A 27,118-nucleotide genomic window follows, 5' to 3' on the forward strand; every position below is an offset into this window, starting at 1 on the left:
GCTGCTCAAGCGTTAGGAATCTCTGAGTGCTCAGATAGATATTGGGGTGTGCAAACATGGTGGCAGGAGAGCTTTGGCTATCTCTTGTTTACCGGATACTTAAAAAGTAGCGAGCTGGCTGCAGAAGGCTGGGGGTTTTAGGACTCAGTCGTCTGTCTGGCTATGATCCCCAGGTTCACATTTGGGGAACTATCCAGTCTGAGTCCCAAACCCCAATCTCAATCGCCTTTCCAAACCGGGCTTGTAGCTAGGAGACAGGAGCGTATCTTATTCATTTTCCATGGATCTATTTTAGTCGGTGGATTGTCAGACTTTTAATTTCAAGGTCCTGAGCATGGCGCAGCGTTCATTGATTTTCTGGCATCTGTGGCTCCTACCGCGTCTGGCCCTCTTTGAGCTGTACCTGGCGTGGCCACGAGAGGGCGATAGGGACGCAGCGCATTCCCCAACACGGGTCGCGGAGAACCGTGCTCCAGGTTCAATTTGGCGGGAGGTGACCAGCCCGCCTTGAGCTGCGCTGAGCCCGGCTCTTTACTATGGAGTCGCCCCAACCCCAGGATGGTCCTAAACCCACTGAAGGCCCCGCGCAGCTAGAGAAAATGGGTGGTGAGGAAGACACCAAGAACGACGGGAAGGAAATAGGACCAGGAATGGAACGGGAGGGACTAGAATCTCAGCAAGTCCCTGGTCCCTTTCTGTGGGTCACCGGAGCTTCCGGACAGTGGGAAGAGGACATGTGCAAAGGGAAGGAAAGGAACACTTGTTACTGTTTGTTTGTTTGTTCTGTTTGTTTTTCTTTTTCCTTCCTTCCTTCCTTTCTCTCTCTCTCTCTCTTTCTTTTCTTCCTTTCCTTCTCTTCCTTCCTTTCCTTCCCTTCCTTCCTTCCTTCCTTCCTTCCTTCCTTCCTTCCTTCCTTCCTTTCTTTCTTTCTTTCTTTCTTTCTTTCTTTCTTTCTTTCTTTCTTTCTTTCTTTCTTTCTTTCTTTCTGTCTTTCTTTCTGTCTTTCTTTCTTTCTTACCGCAGGGCAGGAAACTAGTGATGCAAGCAAAGCAGGTGCACCTGGAGGAGGCGTACAAAGCCCGTCCCTGTCGCTAACCCCCAAACAAACTTGATCTCGATCCCGACAGGCAAGTCCCCGGAGCCGCAGGGAGAACGTGAGCCCCGGAGACTCCTCGCGTGTCCAGGAGCCCAGCTCCGACCCTGAGGTGGGGGAAGAACCCGGCAGGAGGCGTGTCCCAGCAGCGCCTGCGGGAGGAGAGGCTGCCTGCGCACACCTCAGAGAGTCAGCGCGCGGCGTCCCCCGCGGTTCCATGGTGTAATGGTGAGCACTCTGGACTCTGAATCCAGCGATCCGAGTTCAAGTCTCGGTGGAACCTTGCCCTTTAGGCCGAGCCACCGCCAGCTTTTACTTTCCTCTCGATACCCAACGAGGCGCACGTGCTTCCCCCCTCCGATGTCCCGCCCCCATCCCGGGAGGGAAACTCCGGGGACATCGCGCAGTGCTTCTCCCCCCGCCCCCCTCAGGGGGGTCCTTCGCAGCCGCGCCCTTCGCGCTCCTCAGCCTCCCCCTCAGGAACCAGGGACCCGGAAACCCGCATCTCAGAGAGCCGTCCGCCGCCCCGCGCCACGGACACTGCGGCCACAGGGAGGGCACCGGGCCACTGCCACCTCTCGTCGGAGTCCCCCTCGGGCCTAGGGTAAAACCCGGCGGCTGCACGGCAAGGGGCATCCGCCGCGCGTCCGGTCGTTGCACCCACTCACCTGCACGGTAGAAAACGATGGCGACGGGAAACAGCGTTTCTTACCTCCGCCCTGCGGTGGTGAGAATGCAGTTTCTAGGGTCCTGGGTTCGAGCCCAAGGGTGGGCGTCTTTCCTTTCCTTTTCCTCGGATCCTTTCCCGCCCCTCTCAGAAGAATCCCGAGTGTCTGTTCAGGCCAGTAGGGGTCGCAGTTGTCCTAAACTTGGTACTGGAGCGTGGGGCTTCGGTCCCGTCAGTCAACCCTAAACCGCGGGAAATAAGAGATTCTGGCTGGGGATTCTCTGGGCCTCACCTGCTGCCGCCCTCGGGGCTCCTCCAGGGCCGAAGGCAACACGAGCCAGGGCAGCTCCGAGTCCTGACCCGTAGGGTGCCCCTCGCTCCTGGGGCGACTCTGCTCCACGGAGAAGACGCCTTACGACTGGACCTGATGGAAACACGCTCGTTCTCTTCTGCTCGGTCGAAAAATTTGGTCACAAGTTCTGAAGGACCTCATAGCTAGTGAAAATGTCCACTGCCACACCTCTCCTAGTTTTGGAACTTCCGCCCGTTTACAAAGGAATGTAAAATACAGTTGTTCTCCAAGGGCTCGCTTTGCGGCTCTGAAGAGCAAAGGAGTGAGAGCCCTAAGGCTGGAGGGGAGAAACGGAAAGCGGAGACAGGAGGAGGAAAAGAGATAGGAAGGAGAAGGGGCGGGATCCGAGGGCGGGGAGCCAGTCTGTTGACCTGCAGACTCCGCTGCCGCTGCGGGCTCATTCTGCAGCGCTGCCGCGTTTGGGTTGAATCTCATTGATCCCCCAGGAACTTTGGCTTTACCTGCAAAGTACGAACGTGCGTGTCTGGCGTTGTCCTTGCTCTTTTTATTAATTGTGGAAGTCGGAGTAGGAGGTTAAATAGACCTGCAAGTTATTGGGAACCAAGTTAGGACCTTACTGAATTCTCTGGCGTTAACTGGAAAGCAGACTTTCCTTCCCTTCTCTCCCATTGCAAGAGGACTGCCGGCAGGACAGGCTTGGAGAGAGTCGAGGCACCCAAGAGCATGAAGATGGCCAAGGACTAGTTCTTTGCTGGACATGTGGTGGCTGAGCTGACTGTGCCCTTCCCAGAGCGTGGATCCTAGGGGTCTGGCCAGGGGACTGAGCAAGGGGACCTGTCAGAGTGAAGCAATGGGCTTTCTCCAAAGCATTGCAGACCTTCCTTTCTGACCTCCATCTTCTGTACTGGACAGATCCTTTTAATGGAACTGCATTGATCTGTAGATTTGGGTACCCTTCCCTGGCCAACTAGAGCCTCTGCCCTTACCAAGACCTGAGCCCCAGACATTGCTTCAAGGAGAAGTTACCCTTTATTTTCCCACCTGAACTGCTCTGGCTCAAGCCCAGCATCTGTCTTGTGATAAAGACAGCCCCTCACCCCTTCAGGCTAGGAGGGCTGATGCTCCTTCACTCCCAGCCCCTCCACAGTCCCACATATGTGTATGGTTTCAACCTACAGAAGCATATCCAAGGCCTACATCTCTCAAATCTCCTTTCCCTTCACCCTGGATCCATACTCTACTCCACACATCCATTGCAGAGTGATAGAGTTTTCTTCTTGTCCTTCTTGTTGCCCACCCAGCACTCCAGGATTCTTCTTCTTTTGTTTTTGGAATTGTTCCTTTCTTGGATAATGTCTTCCGTGTACTATTCATGAAGGTACTCTGCCCCCGTTTGCTCAAGGTGAGGACATGGACCTAAGCTCCATCAATGACCTCCAGTGATTAGAATATGAAAATTCCCTGGAATATGAAAATAGAAGTGGGGTGAGTAAATAAACCTCAGATTTATCCACTTGAAGAAAAGAGTATGTGAAAACACTGGTCTTTGTTCCTCCTATTTGTATCCTATGTGGCCCAGCTATGAATATAGAGATTACATAGTTAATATGATAGGTGATCGATAAAATTATGATACAGATATACTGGACGATAAAGCAAGAAGAGGCATGTTTGGTGTGGAGGTGATATTAGAGGGATATGTGAGAGATAATATCTACAATTTGAAAAACAAGGAACAGTGAAGGGGGGGTTGCTGGGTTTTAAAAATTTATTTATTTACTTGACAGACAGAGATCACAAGTAGGCAGAGAGGCAGGTAGAGAGAGAGAAGAGGAAGCAGGCTCCCTGAAAAGCCTGATGCAGGGCTCGATCTGAAGACCCTGGGATCATGACCTGAGCTGAAGGCAGAGGCTTAACCAGCTGAGCCACTCAGGAGCCCCGGGTTGCTGTTTTCTAAACAAACTTATGAGTATGCATAACTTTGATAAAAACTTGTCCCAAATACAAATTAATTCCTTTGCCATATATGTATGTATGTGGAAATTTAAAGTGTATTGTTGTATCTCGAATATTATTGGCTCTTTTCATATTATTGGCTCTTTTCATGGAGGAATTCTGGGTTTGATGTCTTGCACAGAACAATTTCCCACTGTAGGTCTATAAAACTGTGAGCAAAAATAGGTTCAAACGAAATGGCAGGTAAGGACTATCCAAATTTGGCAAAACATTAGAGAAAAGAATATTTTCATAAAATGTGGGGACTATGACCTACATTTTCTTTTCAGGGTAGTTAGGCAGGCAGTCACAAACTTTGATTGACAATTCCATGCTCGGGACTCTGGAGAGAAGGAGAGGCATAATAATGCATATTAGTATATGCATGTTCCCTGCAGTAGTATGTGTGATAATCAATATTGGAGCCAATTGCATGATCATCAATTAGAGAGACTGTTTGAATAATGACTTACTTATATCGAGAAGGATCTTAACTAAAAAGAACAAAGCAGGTAATGAAAATGCTGATGGCAGTGGCGCTGGTAAGAGCTAATGTGTTTTGAACATTTGCCTGTGAAAGTCATTGGCTACGTGCTTTCCCCACACATCTCATTAAAACTATGGACAAGCAAAATACTCCATTTCACTCATCTTACATGTAAAAATGGAAGCACAGAAAAGTCACATAACTTTTTTGGACTGATTAAGTTTCCCTCCTAGAGCTTGTACCTTCACCATTGGATGTGAGCTGGGTTCTCTTGTTCTCTGTTTTAGGGATTTACAGTGTTTCAAATACGTTAAGCTGTAAACCAGGCTTTGGAAAAGTAGGGGAAGATGTAAGGGCAGTTGTAGATTATATGTTCTCTGGAGCTCCAAAACATTTTCCTCAAAGGGGGACTCATTGCTAGTGGTGCCTGGGAAATAGAAAGCATAAATTTGGTATCCTAAAGAGAAAGGGGAAAGGTTGGAAACCCACCTTCTCCGGAAACCCAAGCATCCCTGGGTGGGATTGAACCACCAACCTTTTGGCTAACAGCCCAGTGCACTAACCAACTGCACCACAGAGACACTCCATGTAATCACTCATTGGCTGGGGGTCAATTATACTATATACATTATGGTTTTGTGTTCCTGGTTGAAGTCTGACAAGAATGCACAACCTGATGGCTATAGTTAACCTTGCTGAATAGTATATTTGAAAGGGTAGTTGTTATGAGTTCTTATCAAAAGGAAAAAATACATTTAAAACCATTTTTATTTATATGAGAGGATGGACGTTCACCCAACTTGTAATCATTTCACAATATGAGTAAGCCCAGTCATTATACTGTATATCTTAAACTTTTAAAGTGCTGTATCTCATTTCAATCTCAGTAAAACTCGGGGGAAATTATATTATCCATAATCGTCTCATTGTACAGAGGTACAGAGAAGTGATTTTTGTGCCCAAGCTAGGGCACCCTCAACTCTTCTGTTTGGTCTAACCTCCCTCCCTGCTCCTGAAGCTTGAAAACGCGCGGGAGATATTGAGGCCTAGAGTTTTGGGTGATGACTTGGAGCCCAGCCTGTGAACTCCCAAGATCAAACATCAGGTGCCCTGGTGACAACGCAGTCTCTTGGTTGGAAGTCATCCATTGTCCAGTTCTATGCTCCACTTCACGTGTCCTGGTCTTCTTCTCTAGTTCCTCCAGATCGCGGGAGGCGGGGAGGAGGGTGCGAGCCTGAAGAACCATAATCAGCTGTTCCTCCACCGCGCCAACCCTTGGAGGCCACTAGATGGGGACTCCATGGGGGCAGGGATTTGGGTTTGTTCACGATGCAGGTCCCTCGCTTACAATATTGCCTGACACTTTGGTGCCAAATAAATGCCCCGTGAAGGAGTCCATTCTGCCGCAGGGGCCTGAAGGGGACAGGAGAGGAACGAGGAATTTCACCTTGGACGATTAATTTTAGTGCTAGAGAATTCCCTGTATGGGAAAAAGTCAAAGTCGGCCATTCTTTAAAATCTTTATACCGGAAGCTGATTTAGAGCCAAGTCAAGGTCCTGATCATGGAAACCTTTCGAGGACACCACCCAGAACTCCCCACCCAGGGCGGTGCTGCGGCCTCGCCTAGGGGACGCGGGTGAGCGCAGGGAGAAAGGTGATGAGGAGAGCTGAAGAGCGTAGGAAGTGGATGGGAGTGAGGGCGGTCTGGAGTAGGAGAAAGAAAGGGCAAAGGGAGGAGGAGTGAAAATAAAGCCGAGAGGCACCAACTCTAGCCATTGAAAGCAAAACTGGTTAAAAAACGCTGAGGCTATTTAGGTCGGTTTATAGATCTTGCTTGACCTCAGCGCAGCAGGTTGTCCACGGCCTGCGTTGGTCGTACAGTGGTTAGTACTCGCCTTGCGACCTTAGTAACCCTGGCTTGAATACTCGCTCTTTTCCTCTTTAAATAACCTCCCATCCCAGTAAAGCTGGCCATAGGGTGCGATTTCCCGCAATGAAACTGAAGACTGCGAACAGCTGAATCCGGCTCTGGAGGTCCCACGTGGCGGAGCTCCCAGCCTCAGCTCCCAACAGGGACAGAGAGAGACCTGCCTAACTTGGGGAAAGGCGGGAAAGTCGCCCAGAGGCGAGGTCTGCAGCGCCCAGAGTCCCCACTCTTACCCCGGAGACTGGAGGCAAAGACAGCAAAGAGCCAGATCCGCTTTGAGGGAGAAAGAGCCTGCACCGGGAACCACTCACTTTCATTGATGGGTAAGACTCTAAGAAAAGCACCCAGCTTTGCCTTGGAAAGGGAATTCTTGCTACCCTTAGGTAGAAGCATAAATCCCAGCTTTTCACATCTCACTTGTTTAGTCTGTAGTGTCTGACTTCCACTGATGTCTTTATTATCATAGCGAAACAGACTTTTGTTGGTACAAATTCTCCATAAATTTTAACATATATGTGTATTTGTGTAGTCATCATCATAATTACAATACATACAGTTTCATCTCTCCAAAAACCTTCTTTGTGCTATCTTGTTACTGTTACAACTCACAGCCAACGGTATGCCTTTGCAATCACTGATCTGTCCATCGCTATATATATATATCTATCGATTTGTGGGATATATAGATAGAGATCTATAGATCTATCTCTCTATTTTGTTTTCTGAGACTGTCATAAGAATGGAAGCCATACAGTATGTAGCCTTTTCAAACTGGCTTCTTTTACTCAGCAAGGTGGAGTTGGGATTTGTTTTGTAGATCAACAGTTCCTGTTTACTGCAGAATATTCCATCCAGTGGGTATGCCACTGTTTTGTCTATCAGGTATCCTTTTGAACCACATTGGATGATTGTAGCTTCTGCTCTTACAAGTATAGCAGCTATGAATATTCCTGTAGAGATTTTTGTGTGAACACTAGTTTTCATTTCTTTGAGGCAGATTTCTGGCAACCCAAGTTTGCTAGATCATATACTACTTGCATGCTTAACTTTATGTATGAGAAACTACCAAATCTTTTCCAGAGTGCCTATACCATTGTGTATTCTCACCAGCAGTGTTAAGAGAATTCTAGTTACTCCTTATCCCAGATGCTTGGTACTGTCATTCTAATAGATGTGTAATGCCATTTCATTATGGTTTCAGTTTGCATTTCCCTGATGCTTGACAACATTTATGTGCTTATATCCTCTAGAGAAGTCTGTTCATGTCTTTTGCCTATTTTTTCATTATTATTTGTTTCCTTATTGTTAGTTTAAGATTTCTTTATATATTCTTGTCACCAGCCTTTTGTCCTATTTGTGATTTTTTTCTTTCAATCTGTAACTTTTCATTCTTTTAGCTGTTTTTTGGAAAACATTTTTAATTTCAATGAAGTACAATTAATTTATTTCCTTTTTCTGGATAGCACTTTGAGTGACATCCCTACAAACACTGCCTAACCCCATTCCATGAAGATTTTCTTCTATAAAATATTTAGTCTGTTCTCTATGGTTTTTTTGTTCATAAACTGTATGGTTTAGGTGGATTTTTTCTTCATATGGATGTCAAATTATGCCGACACAATTTGTTGAAAAGAAAATAAAAGTCTTTCTTCACTGAATTGCTTTTACACTTTTGTCAAAAATCAAGTGGGCCTATTTCTGTAGTTCTATTTCTGGACCCTCTATTCTGTTTCATTGGTCTGTATGTCTATCCTTCTGCTCACCCACAATATCTTGCTAACTGAAGCTTTATACTAACTCCAAAAATGGGTAGTCTTATTCTTCTAACTTTATGGTACTTTTACAAAGTATATTTAGTTCTTTTCAGGATTCTATCTCTCTGCCATTCCAGCCCAACAAATCGAGAATCTGTTAATATCTACAAAAGCTTTAAAACTTCAAAGACTCTGTGAATAGAAGGAAAAGATAGTGGTCTCCTTTTCCTATGGTGTCTTGTTGGAGTAGATCCAAGGGAGTAAGAAGGGGGAGACTGTGGGTGGCAGCAGATGAGGCCCAGAGAATCCTCAGCCAGAATCTCTTATTTCCTGCAGTTTAGGATTGACCAACCAGACCGACTCCCCAGGCTGAGTTTAGGACAACTCCGACCCCTACTGGCCTGAACAGATACTCGGGATTCTTCGGAGAGCTGAGAGAGGAACGGACTGGAGGAAAAGAACATGAAAGACACTCAACCTTGTGCTCCAACCCAGGACCCAAGAAACTGCATTCTCACCCCAGCACGACAGAGGTAAGAAAAGCTGTTTCACACTGACGTCATTTTCTACCCATGCAGGTGAATGGGTGCAAGGTCAGGACGCCCTCGGGAGAAGGCGTGCCACATGCCACTGGCTTGGTATCAGAGAGGAAAGCAAAAGGCAGCGGCAGCTTGGCACAAAGGGCAAGGTTCCATCAAGACCTGAACTCAGTTCGCTGAATTCACAGTCCAGAGTGCTCTCCATTACACCATGGAACCATCTGGGGAAAGAGACCTGCTGACTCTCAGAAGTGTATGCACACAGCCTTTCCTCCCTCTGGCCTTCCTGCGGCTTTCCACCTGCGGGGTTCTTCCCCCAGCCTCAGGGGTCAGGAGTCACCAGGGATCACATTCTCCCTGCCTATCTGGAGGCTTGCGTGTAGGGGATGGAGATCAAGTTCCTTTGGGGATTAGCGACAGGGACAGGCTTTTTATGCCTCTCCCAGGTGCACCTGCTCTGCCTGGGTGACTAGTTTCCTCACAAGTCTGAAATCCGGATGTCAGCTTGTTATGTTTTCATCTGATGCTCAGGCTCCTCTTCCAAGCTCACTACAGTTACTGGTAGAATTTATTTGTTTCATGTCTCCAAAGGCAAGGGAAACAAGGGCAAAAATGAACTACTGGAACTTCAACAAGATCAAACGCTTTTGCACAGCAAAGGAAACAGTTGACAAAACCAAAAGACAGCTGACAGAATGAGAGAAAATATTTGTAAATATCTTATCAGATAAAGGGCTAGTATCCAAATTCTATAAAGAACTTATCAAACTCAACACCTAAAGAACAAATAATCCAATCAAGCAATGGGCAGAAGACATGAACAGACATTTCTGCAAAGAAGACATCCAGATGGCCAACAGACACATGAAAAAGTGCTCAACATCACTTGGCATAAGGGAAATACAAATCAAAACCACAATGGGATACCATCTCACACCAGTCAGAATGGCTGAATATTGGCTAAAATGAGTCAAGAAAGTACAGATGTTGGTGAGGATGCAGAGAAAGGAACCCTCTTACACTGTTGATGGGAATGCAGGCTGGAGCAGCAACTCTGGAAAACAGTATATAGGTTCCTCAAAAAGTTGAAAATAGAGCTACCCTATGACCAGCAATTGCACTCCTGGGTATTAACCCCAAAGATGCCAATGTAGTGATCCAAAGGGGCACCTGTACCCCAATGTTCACAGCAGCAATGTCTACAATAGCCAAACTATGGAAAGAGCCCAGGTATCCACAGACAGGTGAATGGATAAAAAAGATGTGATACACACACACACACACACACACACAATATTATGCAGCCATTAAAAAATGAAATCTTGCCATTTGCAACAACATGGGTGGGACAAGGGTATTATGTTAAGTGAAATAAGTCAGAGAAAGACCATTATCATATGATCTCACTGATACATGGAATTAAAGAAACAAAACAGAGGATCATGGGGGAAGAGAGGGAAAAAAGAAAACAAGACAAAACCAGAGAGGGAGATAAACCACAAAAGAGTCTTAATCATAGGAAACAAACAGGATTACTGGCGGGAGATAGGTGGGGCGATGGGGTAACTGGGTGCTGGGCATTAAGGAGGGTATGTGATGTAATGAGTACTAGGTATTATATACGACCGATGACTCCCTGACATTTACTTCTGAAACGAATAATATATGTTAATTAATTGAGTTTAAATTAAAAAATTAAAATAAGTGAAAAATTAATTCATTTGCTTGTGGTTGTAAGACTGAAGTCCTTGTTTTCTTGCTGACAGTCAACCAGAGGCCATGCTCTGCATCTAGAAGCTGCCTACATCCTTTTTTCATGGCGCCTTTTCCATTGTCAAACAAGTAATTGTATGCTGAGTCCTTCTCATGATTCACTCTGATTCTGTCTTCTGCTAGCCAGAGAAAGCTCTCATATATAAGGAGTCGCGCAATTAGATCTGGTCCACCCAGCTCATCTTCCCACCTTAAAGTCAGCCATGCTGTATAACACCACCACCGTGGAAGCAATGTCTCGTCACTCTAACAAGTTCCAGGGATTTGGGGGAGACATATTTGGAAACCATTTCAACTTCTCTTCACTATAGTCCAGCCTCTGGGTTCAGGAATACATGTCCCTTCCAAATGCAAAATACATTTACCTTATCCCTAAGGTTCCCAAGTTTTATTCCAAGGCAGCATCAGTTCAAAGTAGAAAAAAAAAATGTTGTGTAATCAGCTCAAAATTCCAAAATCACATCTGAATCACTTATATCAGGTGTGGATGATTCCTGAAGGTGTCCATTAAGCGCAGAGTACAATTCCCCTCTCTCTGTGGACCTGTGAAACTATAGAACTATTTGTATGCACTCCTCCCCAAGTGCAATAGTGAGACACATAAAGAATAACATTTATTCAGGTTCTAGCTGAAAAAGAGGCAAAATGGAAGATATTAAAAGGTCACTGATCCAAAATAATTTGGAAAGCCACCCAAACAAAATTCAGCAGGAATTCCTTGGTTAGGTTTCAAGGCCTCAAGACATGAGGTTTTGCCTCTGGGCTCCCATTCGTTTGCATCTTCATTTAGTTATTATTTTTTCCTTTCTTTCATAGGTCTCTGGCTCTTCCACTTCCTTCTCATACAGCATCCTCCCCTTAATGGTTGGTATGTTGTCCCCACCTGAACAGGTCTGATAGTGACGTTGTTGTGGTTCTGTCCCCCAGGAGCGGCTGCCCTCACCATCTCACTCATCTGGGATCCTCTTCCCTGACCAGATTTCTATCTGTCATGACTCTTTCAGCTTACCCATGTGCCTTAGGAGAAAGCTAGAATTGTGGAGCCCCAGCAACGATCTCTGCTGTCTCTTCTCCAGGAGGAGAATAAATGACAGAGGCCTTCACAAAGAAATGACCCCCGCTGAGGGCGGACATCCCCAGCAATTAGAACAGAGGAGGAAGCCTGTAGGGCAGCAGAAGCCCTACAGACCCAAATTGTGGAAGCAGGACCCACATCAGGTAGGAGCCCTTCCTGGAAATGTCCCCATCACCCCACTGAAAGCCATCTTGGATGAAGGACATGGTCTGCTCAAAGCAGTTAGTCTTGTGAGCATTGGGTCTTTCAGAGTCTCCATCCTCAGCCATTTGATTAAAATGGACTTTGTCCATACCTGAGGATCTCCTTCAATTTTTTGTCTGAAGTGCCCTTACCCCCAGGGGAATGGAACAGGCACCATAGTGACTCTGATGGAGCTCTGCAGCTGGTGCCCAGGGATGGGAGCCCTGTCTGTTACATGATATCCCATTTCATATCTAACATTCCCGTGCTTCATGCTGCCTTCTCTAATTTATATCCTACACACTCTATTGTACCTAAGATAAATATGCTCAAAGAGGTAATTATATTGTCCACTAAAGCATATGTGGCATTAGGATCTCACACTGCTTTTTTTAAGGCTGTGCTGTTCTTGCTTCAGCACAGACCTGGGATAGGGTTTGAATGAAAATATGGTTGGGACTAGAGATCAGTAACTATAATTATTGCTGGGAACTGTTATTTATCCACTGGACAAGTATTTAGTGAATGTTTCACTGGGCAGGAATCACTGGGGACATGGAGTGAGCAAGGTAGACCAAATGCCAGTCTCAGGAAAATGAACTTTGACACTGGAGTTAGATATTTTATAGATAAACACATAAGTGAATTTTACTTGTGATTATGATAGATATTATTTAACACTTTCCTGTTATGTGATCCTAATCTCTTAGCCAGTGATTTAAAAGTGAATATAAGTAATAGCATTATATAATTGTGAGAAAAGATCTGTCCCCAGATAGGCCCTTCTGGTATTTTAAACAGTAGAAATACCTACATTTGATCCAAAGTCTCTTCAAAATTATTTATTTTTAAGTTAAACTTTAAATTTCAGTGTCCTCTGAAATTCAGAAGTAGGTTTCTGGAGGGTGTGTAGGAGCCTAGACACGGAAGCTTACAGCCAAGCCTATGTGGGGGCTCTGCTGCTATCAGCTGGAAGGGGAGTTTGGGAAATTCTCCCAATGTCTGTGGGCCTCAGTTTCCTCATGTGTAAGATAAGGTTGATATTCAAATTCTCCAAAGTCCCTTCCTGCTCAGTTTCTCTGAGTGCACGAGGAATTGAGGTGCCTTTTCCAAAGCTTTGGGGACTGCAGCTGAGACCCGACTTGGTCCCTTCTCTGTGTGTCTCCTGCAGGAACCTGAGCTGAGTCCACACTGAAAGCAGAGAACAGAGGGAGCAGATGGAAGACTGGATATCAGCAGGTTTGGGGGATGAGAATAACACAAAGAAAGACAAGGCAGTGGTGGAGCACGTGGTTGCAAAAGGACGGAAGAATAAGGACCATTCGAGTTCAGAAAAATCAGGGGAACCTGAGGAATGAATACACCAGCATCCAACTCTGCAAGGAACTGCCTGAGCTGAGCACAGAGGACCAGGAGAGTAACTTAGTCCATAGTGAACCTGTGCCCCTGCCGAGGAGCCCCACAGGACAGATTGGGATTTGTTTGTACTGCTGGAAACACCCAGTTCTCAGAGGAGGAGGATGCGACCATGAAGCTCTGCCCCAGTCCCCTAGTTTCAACCTTGGAGCTGCCTTCATGGTGGATGTCTTCCAAGAAAGTGTGGGCTTAGAGGGATCAAGGATGTTTGGATAAGGGTTGGAGATGTCCATTCTTACTGAAGGGAGTTATGCCCTTACAAATCTGACCCTAATCATGGCTCTAGGTGCCAAATAACAAAGCAAACCACTTACTTCCATTGGTTGTACAGAAACAGGATGCTCTTAATGCACATAAATGGAAAGTGACTCTGCCTGTAGGGTCATGCAATAGAACAGATAACTTGGGCAGTGGCCCAAGAAGGGTATGGGTTGAGTTTGTGACAGTGTCTCTTAGGTCTTGGAGAAGAAGGTTTGGGGCTTGAAGTTGCAGGTGGGCTGGCTCATGGTAACATTACCCAATCTTGGGAAAACATGTCTAGCACAATTTTGGGTTCAATGGACACTAAATGTTTAGTCCATGAACTGCAGTCATTCTTTCACAGGTTATCCACTATTGGCTTCAAACAAAAGTGACTTTTCTATTCATAGATACCAAGGATCACCTGGGTGGCTCAGTCAGTGAAGCATCTGACTCTTGGTTTCAGCTCAGTCATGAGCTGGTGGTAGTGGGATCAACACTGAGTTGGGCTCCATGCTCAGCACAGAATCTACTTCAGCTTCTTTGTCCCTCTCCATCCCCCTCTGTTCTCCCAGATCATACTACTCTCTCTAAAATAAATAAAATCTTTAAAAAATAACAATGCTCACAAATATGCAGGTTTAAACACATCCTATGATGATTTTGATGAACAACAAGGTAAAGCAGATTTTTTAATTTTTTTTTTCCAACAGAGAGCAGAAGAGGCGAGTAATATATCATTTCGGCATCAAAAAATAAACAGGTAAAAGAAAGAATGTATGGAATTGTATGTCATCTACACAATGATCAGTTGGTTATAAACAAATTGGAATAAATCTATGTTTATATTGACTCATAGGTCCAGTGAAAGTGGCAGAGCATTGGGAAACAAAAACTGGCCAGGGGGGAACCCGGGTGGCTCAGTGGGTTATGCCTCTGCCTTTGGATCAGGTCATGATCTCAGGGTTGAGATAGAGCCCCGCATCTGGCTCTCTGCTCAGCGGGGAGCCTGCTTCCCCCCTCCCTCTGCCTGTTGCTCTGCCTACTTTTGATCTATGTCTGTCAAATAAATAAAATCTTAAAAAAACCTCATCTAAAAGTCATTCACATAATTGGAATTTAGAAAACCATTAAGCAAACCTAAAGCAAAAATATTTAAAGCTGTTTGTGAGCCACATGTTAACCCATCAGGGGTGAACTTTATGAGACACCTAACACTGAATAGATGCTTTGATTTCTTTGAGACCTGTTACCTGAGACCCAGGGAATGTGACCTTGTGAGTTATGCAGGTGAGCAAGTTTTACCTGATAGGATGTTAAGTCCAATGACTAAAGATGTATCTTAAATATGCTACACACACCAATCATTACTTAAGTCAAACATCTTCACTCTTCCTTGGGGAAATGGAGCTGACACAAAGGACTGCAGATTCTGTTGCAGAATCCAGACCTGATGCTTACAGACAGATGGCAGTGGACACCTACTTCAGATCTGGAGTATAAGCCTTTGTCTCATAAGGCAACTGAGTCACACAACTCAGTCACACAAGTGATCACACAAGTTGATCACACACACCCCTCAGCCTGTCACTATTACTTATTTTCATGCTGTTGGTGCCATCCTATAATAGACCACATCAGAAATGAGAAAAATCAGAGTTGGGCACAAACTCATGGCATTTGATGGATATATCATTGAATACAGTTCCAAATTTTCTGGCAGTACATAATGCCGGCAATAGATTACTGAAGACTAAATTAAATAATAAGTGGGAACATCAGTCTCTAAATTTTGCAACTGTGGTGATACAGCTACACACAAGATAAATGGGCAGCCTTGCCAACTGAATGGTTACTCTCAAGGAAAGTGTATTAATGGACATACAAAACATTTTGCATCCATTTGTCCACAAGACTCTGGACAATCTTCCCTGGCATACGACTGGATTTGGTTTGGATTATTCCTTTTCGTTGGGCTGCTGAGAAAAGTGCAAGGGAATGGAATCAGATCCTTCTCACCTAACAAATACCTAAATCTCCAAAGATACGGTCACTGCCAGATCCAGCTCGAATATCAAATGCATTTGCTTGCATCAAGACCCAAGATCAATGTATAAAACTCAGGTGTGATTTATGTGATTGCAGTGCCTAACTGAAAGGTGAAAGCGGTATCATTTGTAATAGCATGAAGCTTGAAATACTGAGGGATAGATCTGACTGAAAATCACAAAATATTTCACAGAGAAGTGAATGAAGCCTTAGAAAATGAAGAGAACTTCCTTATTTGGGGGTGGCAAGATTCAATACTGTTCAAACATCAACTTTCCCCATTTGATCTATACATTCAATTCAATCTTTTGCAAAATCTCAGCCCGTGTCTTTGGTAGAAAGTGACCAGTTGATTTTAAAATTCATATACAAATATAAATGACATCATATGGCCATACACTTGTGAAGCAAAGAACCAAGTTTTAGGGTTAGCTGTACCTGATTTGAAGAACCATTCTGAAATCATAGTAATCAAGATAGATTGGTATTGGCATATGACAGGTAAGTAGATCAATGAAATGGATTACAGAATCCCAAAACAAACTAATACTTATATAAGTGAACAGATTTTTGGCAAATGTGAGAAGCAAGGCACTGTAAAAAACATAATCTTTTAGAGCACGAGGGTGGCCCAGCTGGTGAAGCGTCTGACTCTTGATGTTGACTCAGGTCATGATCTCGGGATCCTTGGGATCTAGTCCCTCATCAGGCACCATGTTAAGAGGGGGTCTGCTTGTGATTCTCTTTCTCTTCCTCTGCCACCCCCACATAAATAATTTTTTTTTAAAATATAATCTTTCAACAAGGGGTAAAGTGTAATCTTTTCAACACATGAATATGGACACGACATGGGTATGCATATAAAAATAAATACATAAAATTGGATCCATAACTTACATTATACAGAAATTAGCCTAATATAGAGCATGAGCCTAAATCAATACTCTAAAATGTTAAAACTTTCAGAAGAAGACATAGGAGAAAATCTTTGGGAGCACCTGGGTCACCCAGTCGGTGGCTCATGTGACCCATGATATTGACTCACATCCTGATCTCGTGGGTTGTGGGATCAATCCCAGAGTTGGCTGTGCTCTCAGTGGGCAGTCTCCCTCTGTCCCTTTCCCCACATGCTCTGTCTCAGTCAGTCTCTCTAAAAGTTAAAAAAAATGGGACAGGCAGAGGGACAAGCAGACTCCCTGCTGAGCAGGGAACCCAATCTGGGGAGGGAAGGGCGAAGGGGGGGTGTGGGCAACCCCAGGGCCTTGGGATCATGACCTCAGCCGAAGGCAGATGAGGAAGCAACTGAGCTAGCCAGACGCCACAATAAATAAACCTTTAAAAAAAATCCTTATAACCTTAAGTTGGACAATGATTTCTGTTCTTTTAGATTTTATTTATTTATGTGACAGAGTGAAAGAGAGAGCACAAGCAGGGGAGAAGCAGAGGGACAGGGAGAAATGGGCCCCCCACTGAGCAAGGAACCTGATGCAGGGCTGGATCCCAGAACCCTGGGATCATGACCTGAGCGAGCCAAAAGCTGACACTTAATCGACAGAGTCACCCAGGTGCTCCTGGACAATGTTTTCTTAGATATTACACCAAAATTGTGATTTTTGAAAGAACAAATTGATAAACTGGATTTCATCAAAAGTTAAAACTTTGTCTCTTCAGAAGCCATTGGTGAGAGAATGCGAAGTCAAGTCACACATATGGAGAAAACAGTTATGAATTTCATACCTGAGGAAGGTCTCCTAATACAGCATTGAAAGAACTCTCAAAAGTCAATAAGAAGCCAATCCAATTAAAAATGGGTAAAATAAAAGTTTCTGGCTGGCTCAGCTGGTGAAGCAGCTGCCTTTGGCTCACATCATGATCTCAGCGTCCTGGGATCTAGCCCCTGCCGCCCTCTCTCAATCTCCCATGAGCAGGGAGTTCTCTCCCTCTGCCCTCCTCACCCTGCCCCACACGCCTGATCTTGCTCTCTTTCTCTCTTTCAAATGAAAAAATAAAACCTTTAAAAATTAAAATAATAAAATCAAATGGGTAAAAGATGCATAAAGACAATTCAGCAAAGAATATATATGGACAGTATATAACAACATGACAAGATCTATATCATTAGTCCTTGGGAAAATACAATTTAAACCATTATTTGCCAATAAAATGGCAAAAATGAAAAGGATCTCCATCCCAATTATTGGCAAGGATGTGAGGGAGCTAGATTTCTCATACACTGCAGATGGGAAGACTAAATTCTACTACTCTAGAAAATATTCTGGAAACTTTTTTTTCCCCTTAAGACTGACTTCTTTTTTTTTTTTTAATTTTTTATTTTTGATAAACATATATTTTTATCCCCAGGGGTACAGGTCTGTGAATCACCAGGTTTACACACTTCACAGCACTCACCAAATCACATACCCTCCCCAATGTCCATAATCCCACCCCCTTCTCCCAAACCCCCTGCCCCCGGCAACCCTCAGTTTGTTTTGTGAGATTAAGAGTCACTTATGGTTTGTCTCCCTCCCAATCCCATCTTGTTTCATTTATTCTTCTTCTACCCACTTAAGCCCTTAAGACTGACTTCTTTGAGAGAGAAGAAGTGAAAGTGAGTGGGGGAGGGGCAGAGGGAAAAGGAGAGGGACAGAATCTCAGGAAAACTCTCTGCTGAGCGCTGAGCCCTACTTGGGACTCTGTCTCATCACCAATGAGATCATGACCTGAGCCAGAATCAATGCCAAATGCTTAACCAACTCAGGCACCCAAGCACCCCAACAGTTGGGAAATTCGTCAGAATATTAAACCTATACTTAACATTGGCCATCACCATTCCACTCAAATGAAAAAAAAAAAAGATATATTTAAAAAATCTATTGATTACAACTCTTATTTTTTAATGGTTATTTTATTTTATTTTATTTGAAACTCTTATTTTTAATTGTCATTCAAATCCATCCACAGGTTAGTGATCCAAACAAATTGTGACATACCCAGCTCATGGAATATTATTCAGTTTTACAGAGTAATCTCTTCACATACATAACAAAATGGGTAGGAAAAAATTTTTTTTCTCAGATAATTATTCTGAGCAAAAAGACATCAGAACAAAACATGTACATAGCATATTATTTCATTATATAAAACCTCAGAAATTGCATATAATTCTATTGTTACAGAAAGCCAATCAGTGGTTCCCTGAGGTGGGAGTATGAGGGAGGAATTGCTAGAAGCACAAGGAAACTTTTGGGGGTGATAGATATACCCACTACTGGGGTGATGCATATATATGTTCAAACTTATTAAATGTGAGACTTTAATTATATATACTTTACTGCATGGAAATTATACATCAATATACCTGTTGAAACAGTTTAAATACAAAAAAACAAAAAACAAAAAACCTTTCAAACCCTGAAATTCACTAAGTGGTTCTTCTATTTTCAAAAAAAAAAAAAAATCAACCATATAATTTTGCAAGCTTGAAGTAAGCAATGAATCATTTCTTTGGATATGAAAATGAATTTATCTATCTTAACGTTTCTATATGTAACTCTCGAAGAAAAGACAACCTTAAGAGAACATAAAGGGAAGCCACAGTATAGAAGATGTTTATCTCTGACAAAGGACTTTTCTCTAGAATTAGATATCATGTAGTCTGAGAAGATAATTAATACAATAAAATAATTGGCCGAAAGACTTGACAGAAACTTCACAAAACAAGATATACGAATGGTTCATTAGCACATGACAAGAGGCACAACTCTTTAGTCAGGAGGGAAAGAAATCAGTATACAAAGAGATACCGTGTGTATCTACTGGTATGTCTAAAGTCAGAAAGTCTGAAATCTGACAAAAAACACTTGGAAGTCTCATGTAGCTGTGGGAATGAAAAATTGTACCACCACTTTGAATAGCTGACTTCCACTTATAAGATTAAATATAAATCCTATGGACAGTCATTCCATTCATAGGTATTTACACAATATGTCTATAGAACGATCAGCATGTGAAAGTTCATAACAGTTTATTTATTATGCCTAAATTATAACTGCCTAAAACCAGAACATGAAAGTCCAGTAACAGAGGAATGTATAAACAAACATAAAACCCTTGAAATCTTACCCAGCATAAAAATGTATCGAAATATTGATTGAGGTAGGGATATAGATGGATTTGTGTTTTTTTTAAGATTTTATTTATTTGCTAGAGAGAGTGAGAGAGCACAAGCAGGGGGAGTAGCAGAGGTACAGGGAAAAGCAGGCTCTGGGCAGAGCAGGGAACCTGACATGGGGCTTGACCCCAAGACCCTGAGCTCATGACCTGAGCGGAAGTTAGATGGTTAACAAGTGAGCCACCCTGGTGCCCCTCCTTTATGCATTTTTTAAAAGACAGACAATTGGCAAAGAATAGACAAGCTGTTCTGATATAAATATCCTTTCTCCTGTCCTAGAAAGAAATAATGTATATATAAAAAGATTGGAGAGGAACCAATTTGTATGGAACAACTTTGCCAAGACCCTGAAGCAGGTCTACTTTCCATTAAGACCAGAGATTAATGGAAGCCCCACCAGTCTGGAGGGGGCTGAGAAAGTCCTAGAACCCTAGAATGATCTGGACTACCAGACACATGTTCCTCAAAAAGATCAACTACTCACCTCCAAAGGCTCTGAGCAATTTGTGAAACTGTGGGTGAGTTTAAGACCAGCACCACTCTAGAACCAGGACTCTCCCTTGAACCAAAGCCAGCATATTGATAGATGCCATTTCGAAAATCACCGTTATAGGCCATGGCATGCTCCACAGTAGGGAAAACGGGTACATGAGCATCAATTGAGAGAAATATCAATCAACAGACAAGAGACTTTTTTTTCAAAAGACATTATTAAATAACGTCCACCACCCACTAAAACCCAGGAAAGTTCTCATTCAAAAACAATGTTTTAAGGAACATATAGGTATGCATCTTCATGATTTGGGGATAGAAGCTGATTTCTTAAATGTACAAGCAACCCAACAAATCAATAGATAAACTGGATTTCATTCATTCATTCATTCATTCATTCAAGTTAAAAGCATTTTTGTTTCAAAGGACACTATCAAGGAAGTGAAAAGCCAATCTATGGAGTGGGAGAAATATTTGTAAATCGTATTATCTGATGAAGGTCTGCTATATAGAATACATTGAAAGAAACCTCTTACAACTAACCAGTCAGGAAAAGGACAGCCAATATAAGAAACGGAAAAAGAGTTTCAGTAGACTTTCTCTAAAGGATAATACCAATGCAACAGTGAACACATGAAAAGATGCTCAGCATCATTAGTCATTAGGAAAATACAGATATAGGCACCTGGGTGGCTCCGTGGGTTAAAAATTCTGCCTTTGGCTCAGGTCATGATACCAGAGTCCTGGGACTGAGCCCCGCATCAGGTTCTCTGCTCAGCAGGTAGCCTGCTTCCTCCTCTCTCTGCCTGCCTCTCTGCCTACTTGTGATCTCTCTGTCAAATAAATAAAATCTTAAAAAAAAAAAAAAAGAAAATACAGATCTAAAGTGCAGTGAGATCCCACTTCAACCCACTAGTGGGACTTCAAACAAAGATACAATACATGTGTCAGGAAACTTATAGAGAAATGGAATTCTTACACATACCTGGTGGGAATGCAAAATGGTGTCATTGCTTTGCTTTGGAAAATAGCTTGGCAGTTCCTCATAAAGAGAAACACAGGGTTACTTTTGAAATAGCAATTCCACTGCAAGGTAAATAGCTAAGAAAATTGAAATCATATGTCCATAGGATGCGAAAAGAAGTCTACATAACACAGAGATGCAGAAAGAATATTGAGAAAGTTGGGACAGAAAAAAATTTTCAAAGTTAATTGCATAAACTAACTCTGGTTTCTGTCTTGTTTTTGGTTTTGATTTTGTTTTTGCTTTGTTTTGTTTTTGCATAAAAGAAAGCCTTATTTACTACATACATCCTAATAAAGTATTGTAAATGGAGGAATATCTAAATAAATTGAAAAGCTTTTCAAATACAAAGCAACTAATGATAACTAAACTGCTATCATGCTTCTCTTGTGTTTCTAATGGATAGAGAGAAAAAAATAAAACTAGAAAAGACCTAGAGAAGATCACTGTGATAGTCTATGACTTTACAAATTTCTTTTACTGGAAAAGCCTTAAGATAGGGTTACCTTAAAGAGAAGTGGGATGAGTTCATGAAAGCCCTTGGGAAATCAAAAACCTCTTGGGTGGGTTGCCTGAGTAGTTCCCTTGGTTGAGCATCTGACCTTGGGTTTAGGCTAGGGTCATGATCTCAGGGGTTGTGACGTTGAGCCCCTTATCACACTTTCTCCCTGTACCCATGCCCCCATTCTCTCTCTCAAATAAATAAAGAGAAAGAAAACCCAAAACTTCTTGGGAAAGTATTTCTCCCTTGATGATATCATACACACATAAGAATGAACAATGAGAACTATGCTGAGATAATGTTTTAGAAAGAGATGGGAACTGTGCTATCAGCACAAGGGTAGACAACTATTGACATTGGCCACTGAGGGGTGGGACCCATCAGTGGTGACCTTCAGGGGAGACCAAGAAGCCTTGTATACCAGCATGGCCTTGGCAACTGGAAGGCAGGGTCTCCCAAAGTTCCACTGACACTCTGGGCGTTCCATTCTGTTAGTGAAAGTACAGAGTGTTAGCTGCCATTCTGGAGGCTCCCTTGGTCATTCCAGTAGGAGTCTGAGCTACAAGCAGTGCCTTTGGCTCCCAACTCTGCCATCTTGAAACTTGTTTTTGTGGTTACCGATTCTCAAGTGCTATGGAGTGTTGTTCAAATTGTTCCCAACAGTAAGTAAAGAATTTCTTTTTCCTCACCCCTCAGTCCTGATTAAACCTACTTGATGTCACTGGTTTTTAACCCATCATGTGTTTGGGTTTCTTCTCCTTGGTGCTCATCCCTACCTTTCCTGCCACACATCACCATGGCAGCACCTCTTGCATCTCTGTGCAGGACAGGGGCAGAAATCAGTCTCCTGAAAATAAACCAAGGGCTTCAATTCCAGCTGGAAAAAAGCAAGCAGGACTTCTGAGACCTTAAGAAGAAATTCTTTGTATCTGAAGCTACTGCCTACTTCCTGGCCAACCAACTGTAGAAATACAGTAAGTCCTACAAGGTCCTGCTCTACAAAGTGGCTGTGTGTACTCCTTCTAAGAAATGAAAAGACTCTTCAGAAGTCTGCTATCTTCTTCATTTCTAATGTCACCATAAATCTCATTCCGACCACAATGCAGTAATGGTAGAAGTGGGTATTTGACCCTCAGTTTCCTGAGGATGAGAAAATGGAAAACAAGTAAGTTTGCATCCTCCCCAGGTTAGCAGTGACCTATAGGGTGGGTTAGAGCTTTCATCCCAGTGACTGATTCCTGGTGCAGACACAGAGATGACTGGTCCTGTCAGGATCCTCTCTGTCCTATAGCAGACCCTTCATCTCAGTTGGTCTGGGACTAAGGAACTCCATCAGGTCTTGGTTCTTGGATGTTCCATTGGCAAAGCACCAAGCTAGCTACACTGCAGAAACATGCTGATGGTCCACGCAGCACCGGGTTTGTGGGGAGGGGGTAGGACTATAGCAGGTGACACTACCTGCGTTCCAAGAGAAGGAGGTGGGTTCTGGTTTCCCTGAAACTGTGGTATCCATGAAGGATGCCATCCACGCAGGGACTCCCCAGGTGAGATGGAACCCGTGTTCAGGATCTGCTTCCCGAGTCCATGGAGGACAGGTGATACCTGGTTGGAAGACTGGGGGTGTTTCAGGGAATATGAGACAATCTTTGCTACCTCCTGTGTCTCTCCCTGAGCTGAGCAACCTTCAGTGAGGAAGGATGGTCAGCAGGTCCAGGCCTGAGCCATGAGACACGTGGCCAAGTAAAAATGAGGGTGAGTGGGGAAATCCACAGGTCCAGAAACCACCCAAGTCAGTGTATGGGGCAAGCCCTCCCCCACAGTCAGCCTGAATTGGGGAGCTCAGCTGCCTGTTCATTAGGAGGGGGCTGTGGTGGCAGAAGGAACCATGAGAATGGAGCACATGCACAGCTGAATGACAAGAAGAAATGCTGAGGCTGAATTTTTGTCATTCACTCACAGTTTGCCTTCAATACAACAAGGGGAGGTATAATTAAAAATGAGTGAGGCGGTGACAAGTAAAAATTGAAAACTGCTCTTTAGGAAAGTGAAGAGATGATTACCTCTCAGGGAAGGAGAAGCAAAGTTTCGATTGCAACTTTCCTGATAATCATCATGTAACTGTGGAAAACCAGTTGCGAAGATGATGAAGACAGTTACCACCCAAGGGCTTGGGGTGGAGGTAACACAGCACAGGGGTGAAGAGCATGGGCTCTGAGTCAGTCTTCCTGGACTGACAAATCCCTGATGCCTATCTTCCTATGTCTCAGTTTCCCTCTCTGTTAAACTACTACCATTGTGAGACCTACTTCTCTGAGTTGGAATGAATCCTGAGGAATTTTTGTTAAGCTCTCACAAAAGAGCCTGGAACCATGTAAATTCTGTTCATGATTCTACTGCTTCAATGACACAAACATCATGAGGATTTGGCCATGTTCCTTTCAAGTCATTCTGTTTTTTTGCATTCTAGTTCACACAGGCATTTCTGGGAGAATTTTTACCTTTGAGACATTGTTCAGTATAGGAATCCCAGCTCAGGGTACCCATCAGTCATGTAATCCTTGGGGCCTTACATCCTGTCCCTGCTTAGTGCTTTCCTTAAGAGGCTGCAAGACCTTGCTGGGCCATGATCAGTGTTGCAATCAGGAGATACGAATTCTGACTCTGCAAAATACCAGTTAATCAGGGCATTTAGTTCCTCTCTGTGTCCTGGGCTGTTCTTTCCTGGGGTCTAAAACAGGGAATAATCTACTTTCCTGTATTTGGGAGGCTGACGAAAAAGACATGGAGCTCCCAGCACAGAGCCTGGTGGCCCGGTTCCATTTGTCCTGGGATAGACCCTGCCTCCTCCCTTGAAGGGAGAGAGCATAGAAGCATGTCCAGCTTTCCACTGAGGCAGCCGTCTCTGTTTCTCAGAGTGTGAACAGTCCACCAACGTCATTGAATCCGTGCTGGGGAAGGAGATGCTGTTTGAGATGGGCAAGAAGGCAGACACGTTGGCCGAGAAGCTCAGGTAAGGAGGGCTCTCTGTGGGAGGCTAGAGGGAAGCTGTGGGCATTTCTGACTTGGGGTAGCAAAAGTCTGGGCCCGGAGAGGGGCAGAAACCATCATGGCAGTCACATTATACAAACATGTCCAAAACCAGTAGACAATAGTGACTGGTAAATGATGGAATCTAATGACTGAGAGCCTCATTTCCTCTTAAAAAAAAAAAAAATCAAAGTCACCACATACAAGGGAACAATTCATGACATTTAGCATTTTGACAATGTTGTGAGACCAAGACCCCATTTATTTTGCACACTGTCAGGACCTGGCTGACTGCAGTCTGCCATCCTTTCTCTCAGAAAATGCTGTCTTCTTGACCTGCCATTCTCCTGAGCACACCAGTTAATGTGAGCCATACTGTCCACACTTCTGTGTCTGGCGTTGTGTCCATTCACTGCACACTGCACTATATGTAGTTTTCTAGGGAAATGTGTGTGCCCCAAGTGAGCATCTGAAGGGACATCTTCCTGATGTGTTCTTAGGAGGACACCTGCCTTTGTTTACAGAAGTAAAGATGCAGGGGAAGTCCAGGCATGACCAGAAGAACACTCTGAATACAGAGGAGGCCTTGTTTTACCTTCTTCTTTCTCTGCCAGACAGGTCACCACACAGGCCAGACTTTAGCTTCAAGGACTCCTTGGGGAAACTCTGCCAGAAACCTCCACAAAAGCTTTTATTATCTACTGTTCAATTACTTGAATTTAACAATTTTCTCTCTCCCACCTTAGGCAATATCATATCCTAGTTAAAGATCAGGATAAAGAGCTGACCTGTTTGTATGAGAAGCTACAGGAAGGGAAAGATGTTTCCCAACTACTCAATAAGTACCTCGAGGACCTCCTCACCCAAAATGACAATGAGCATTGCCAAGGACAGGTCTTCCAAGAGCAAATGGCTGAGGGACACAGGCAGGCCAAGTGCCTTGCCTGAAAGCTCAGTCCAGGTAAGATAGCCACAGACCCTGATTGCACTGCGCTGCTCCAAGTCCCTGGGATCCCAAGAGGCTCCCAAGAGACTCCCCTCCTGCCCTCATACTGTTTGCAGAAGCTTTCCTGGGTTCCCGCCACATGTGTGGCCATGAGAGGACCAGGACTGGGAGGTGGTAGCAGAGAGGAGCAATGCACAGGGTGGACGTCACATGGTCCACCTGCCTTGCTTCATCCCTGAGGGGACACAGTCTTTGGGGCAGGAGGCAGCATGGAACAGATTTAGAGCCTGGAAAGGGAAATGTGACGAGGCAGCTTGTTAGTATGCAAGGATCCCTTGCAGAAGAGGGAGGTTCCCAGACTCAGCCCAGTCTGCATTGACCGTGGGTGAGAGAGTGAGTTTTACTTTCTCATAGCTATCCCCTCATCTGTAATGTATATCAAATAAATTCTTGTCACCATAGTGATCAAATGGGAAAATTCTTGAATGCACTTCAGTAAAAAAAGAAAGGCCCTGACCATGTGGAGTTGGATGTGGTACTGGAGTCAGTATGATTTGAAGGTGGGAGCACAGTTTAGATTGAACACTTTTCATAGACAGACGTCCCCTTGAGGACACTGAAGCCCACGTGGGGGTCATGAAGTCCCTGGTGGAGGGATGTGGGAAAGGCTGGTTGTCCTGTCATGAGGGCGAGGAGGAAGCTCTGTGTGAGTGCTGTGAATGCAGAGAGTCTGTGTCTGGGTGGGACTTGGGGCCTGCAGCAAGACATGCTTGTGGAAGTTAAGTCTGAACCTGGACAGTCTACGGCCATACCACCCTGAACGTGCCCAATCTCGTCTGAACCTGGACAACAATCCCCTGATATGGACAACAAGAGACAGGAGAAACAGTTGCCCAGGTTCAGTGATGCTGAGCCTCAGAATCACAGACACACCGCCTGATGGATCAGAAACTCAGGTCACAGCAGATCTTAAAGACACTGCCCTAAACTCAGTAGAACATCTAGTCACGCAAAGACACTTATGTCTCTAGGGCCATAAAAGCTGCTGTGCTTATAGTGATGATGTGGGAAATAGCTGAAGGGACAATTCTGGATTACTTTGCAGATCACTAGGACAATCAGGAGGATTAAGAAGAATAGAAAACAACGACCCAGGTGACAATGCATATTCCGGAACTGGTAACGTGTGGGTAAGAATGCACAGGGACTTAGAAAGAAAAGTAAGTGAGATCAAGAGAGTCCCAGGTGCCAGATGCAAGGATGAGCAGGACTGCAGATGGTCAACCCAGGATGCCCTGTGAGTCTGGTTATCTGTTGTCTTTATGGGGCTTGGAAGACCAAGATGAATTAACAGCCTTAGGATTCACAGTACCTACAAAATAGCCATTCTTCCCTGTAAATGGACGACGGAAGGAGATGCATATTTATTTTCCACAGTCTCTAA

General features: G+C 44.1%; 1 protein-coding gene and 1 non-coding gene across 2 annotated transcripts in view; both read left to right on the forward strand.

Annotated features, from left to right (window-relative positions):
- Positions 1-1,304: 1,304 nt before the first annotated feature.
- Positions 1,305-1,376, forward strand: TRNAQ-CUG. Its single transcript has one exon. It is a non-coding gene; the product is annotated as a tRNA-Gln (tRNA).
- A 13,491-nt stretch (positions 1,377-14,867) lies between these two features.
- Positions 14,868-27,118, forward strand: part of LOC106004407 (NBPF member 19) — a 46,499-nt gene continuing 34,248 nt past the window's right edge. Inside the window, 6 exon segments of the mRNA XM_045081985.1 lie at positions 14,868-14,960; positions 22,252-22,366; positions 22,466-22,675; positions 24,615-24,711; positions 25,475-25,689; positions 25,791-25,845. Of these exon segments, the coding sequence (XP_044937920.1) occupies positions 14,868-14,960; positions 22,252-22,366; positions 22,466-22,675; positions 24,615-24,711; positions 25,475-25,689; positions 25,791-25,845 (785 nt within the window).

Source organism: Mustela putorius, unplaced genomic scaffold (genome assembly GCF_011764305.1).
Source record: "Mustela putorius furo isolate JIRA1106 unplaced genomic scaffold, ASM1176430v1.1 tig00000585_pilon_pilon_pilon, whole genome shotgun sequence".
NCBI lineage: Eukaryota > Metazoa > Chordata > Mammalia > Carnivora > Mustelidae > Mustela > Mustela putorius.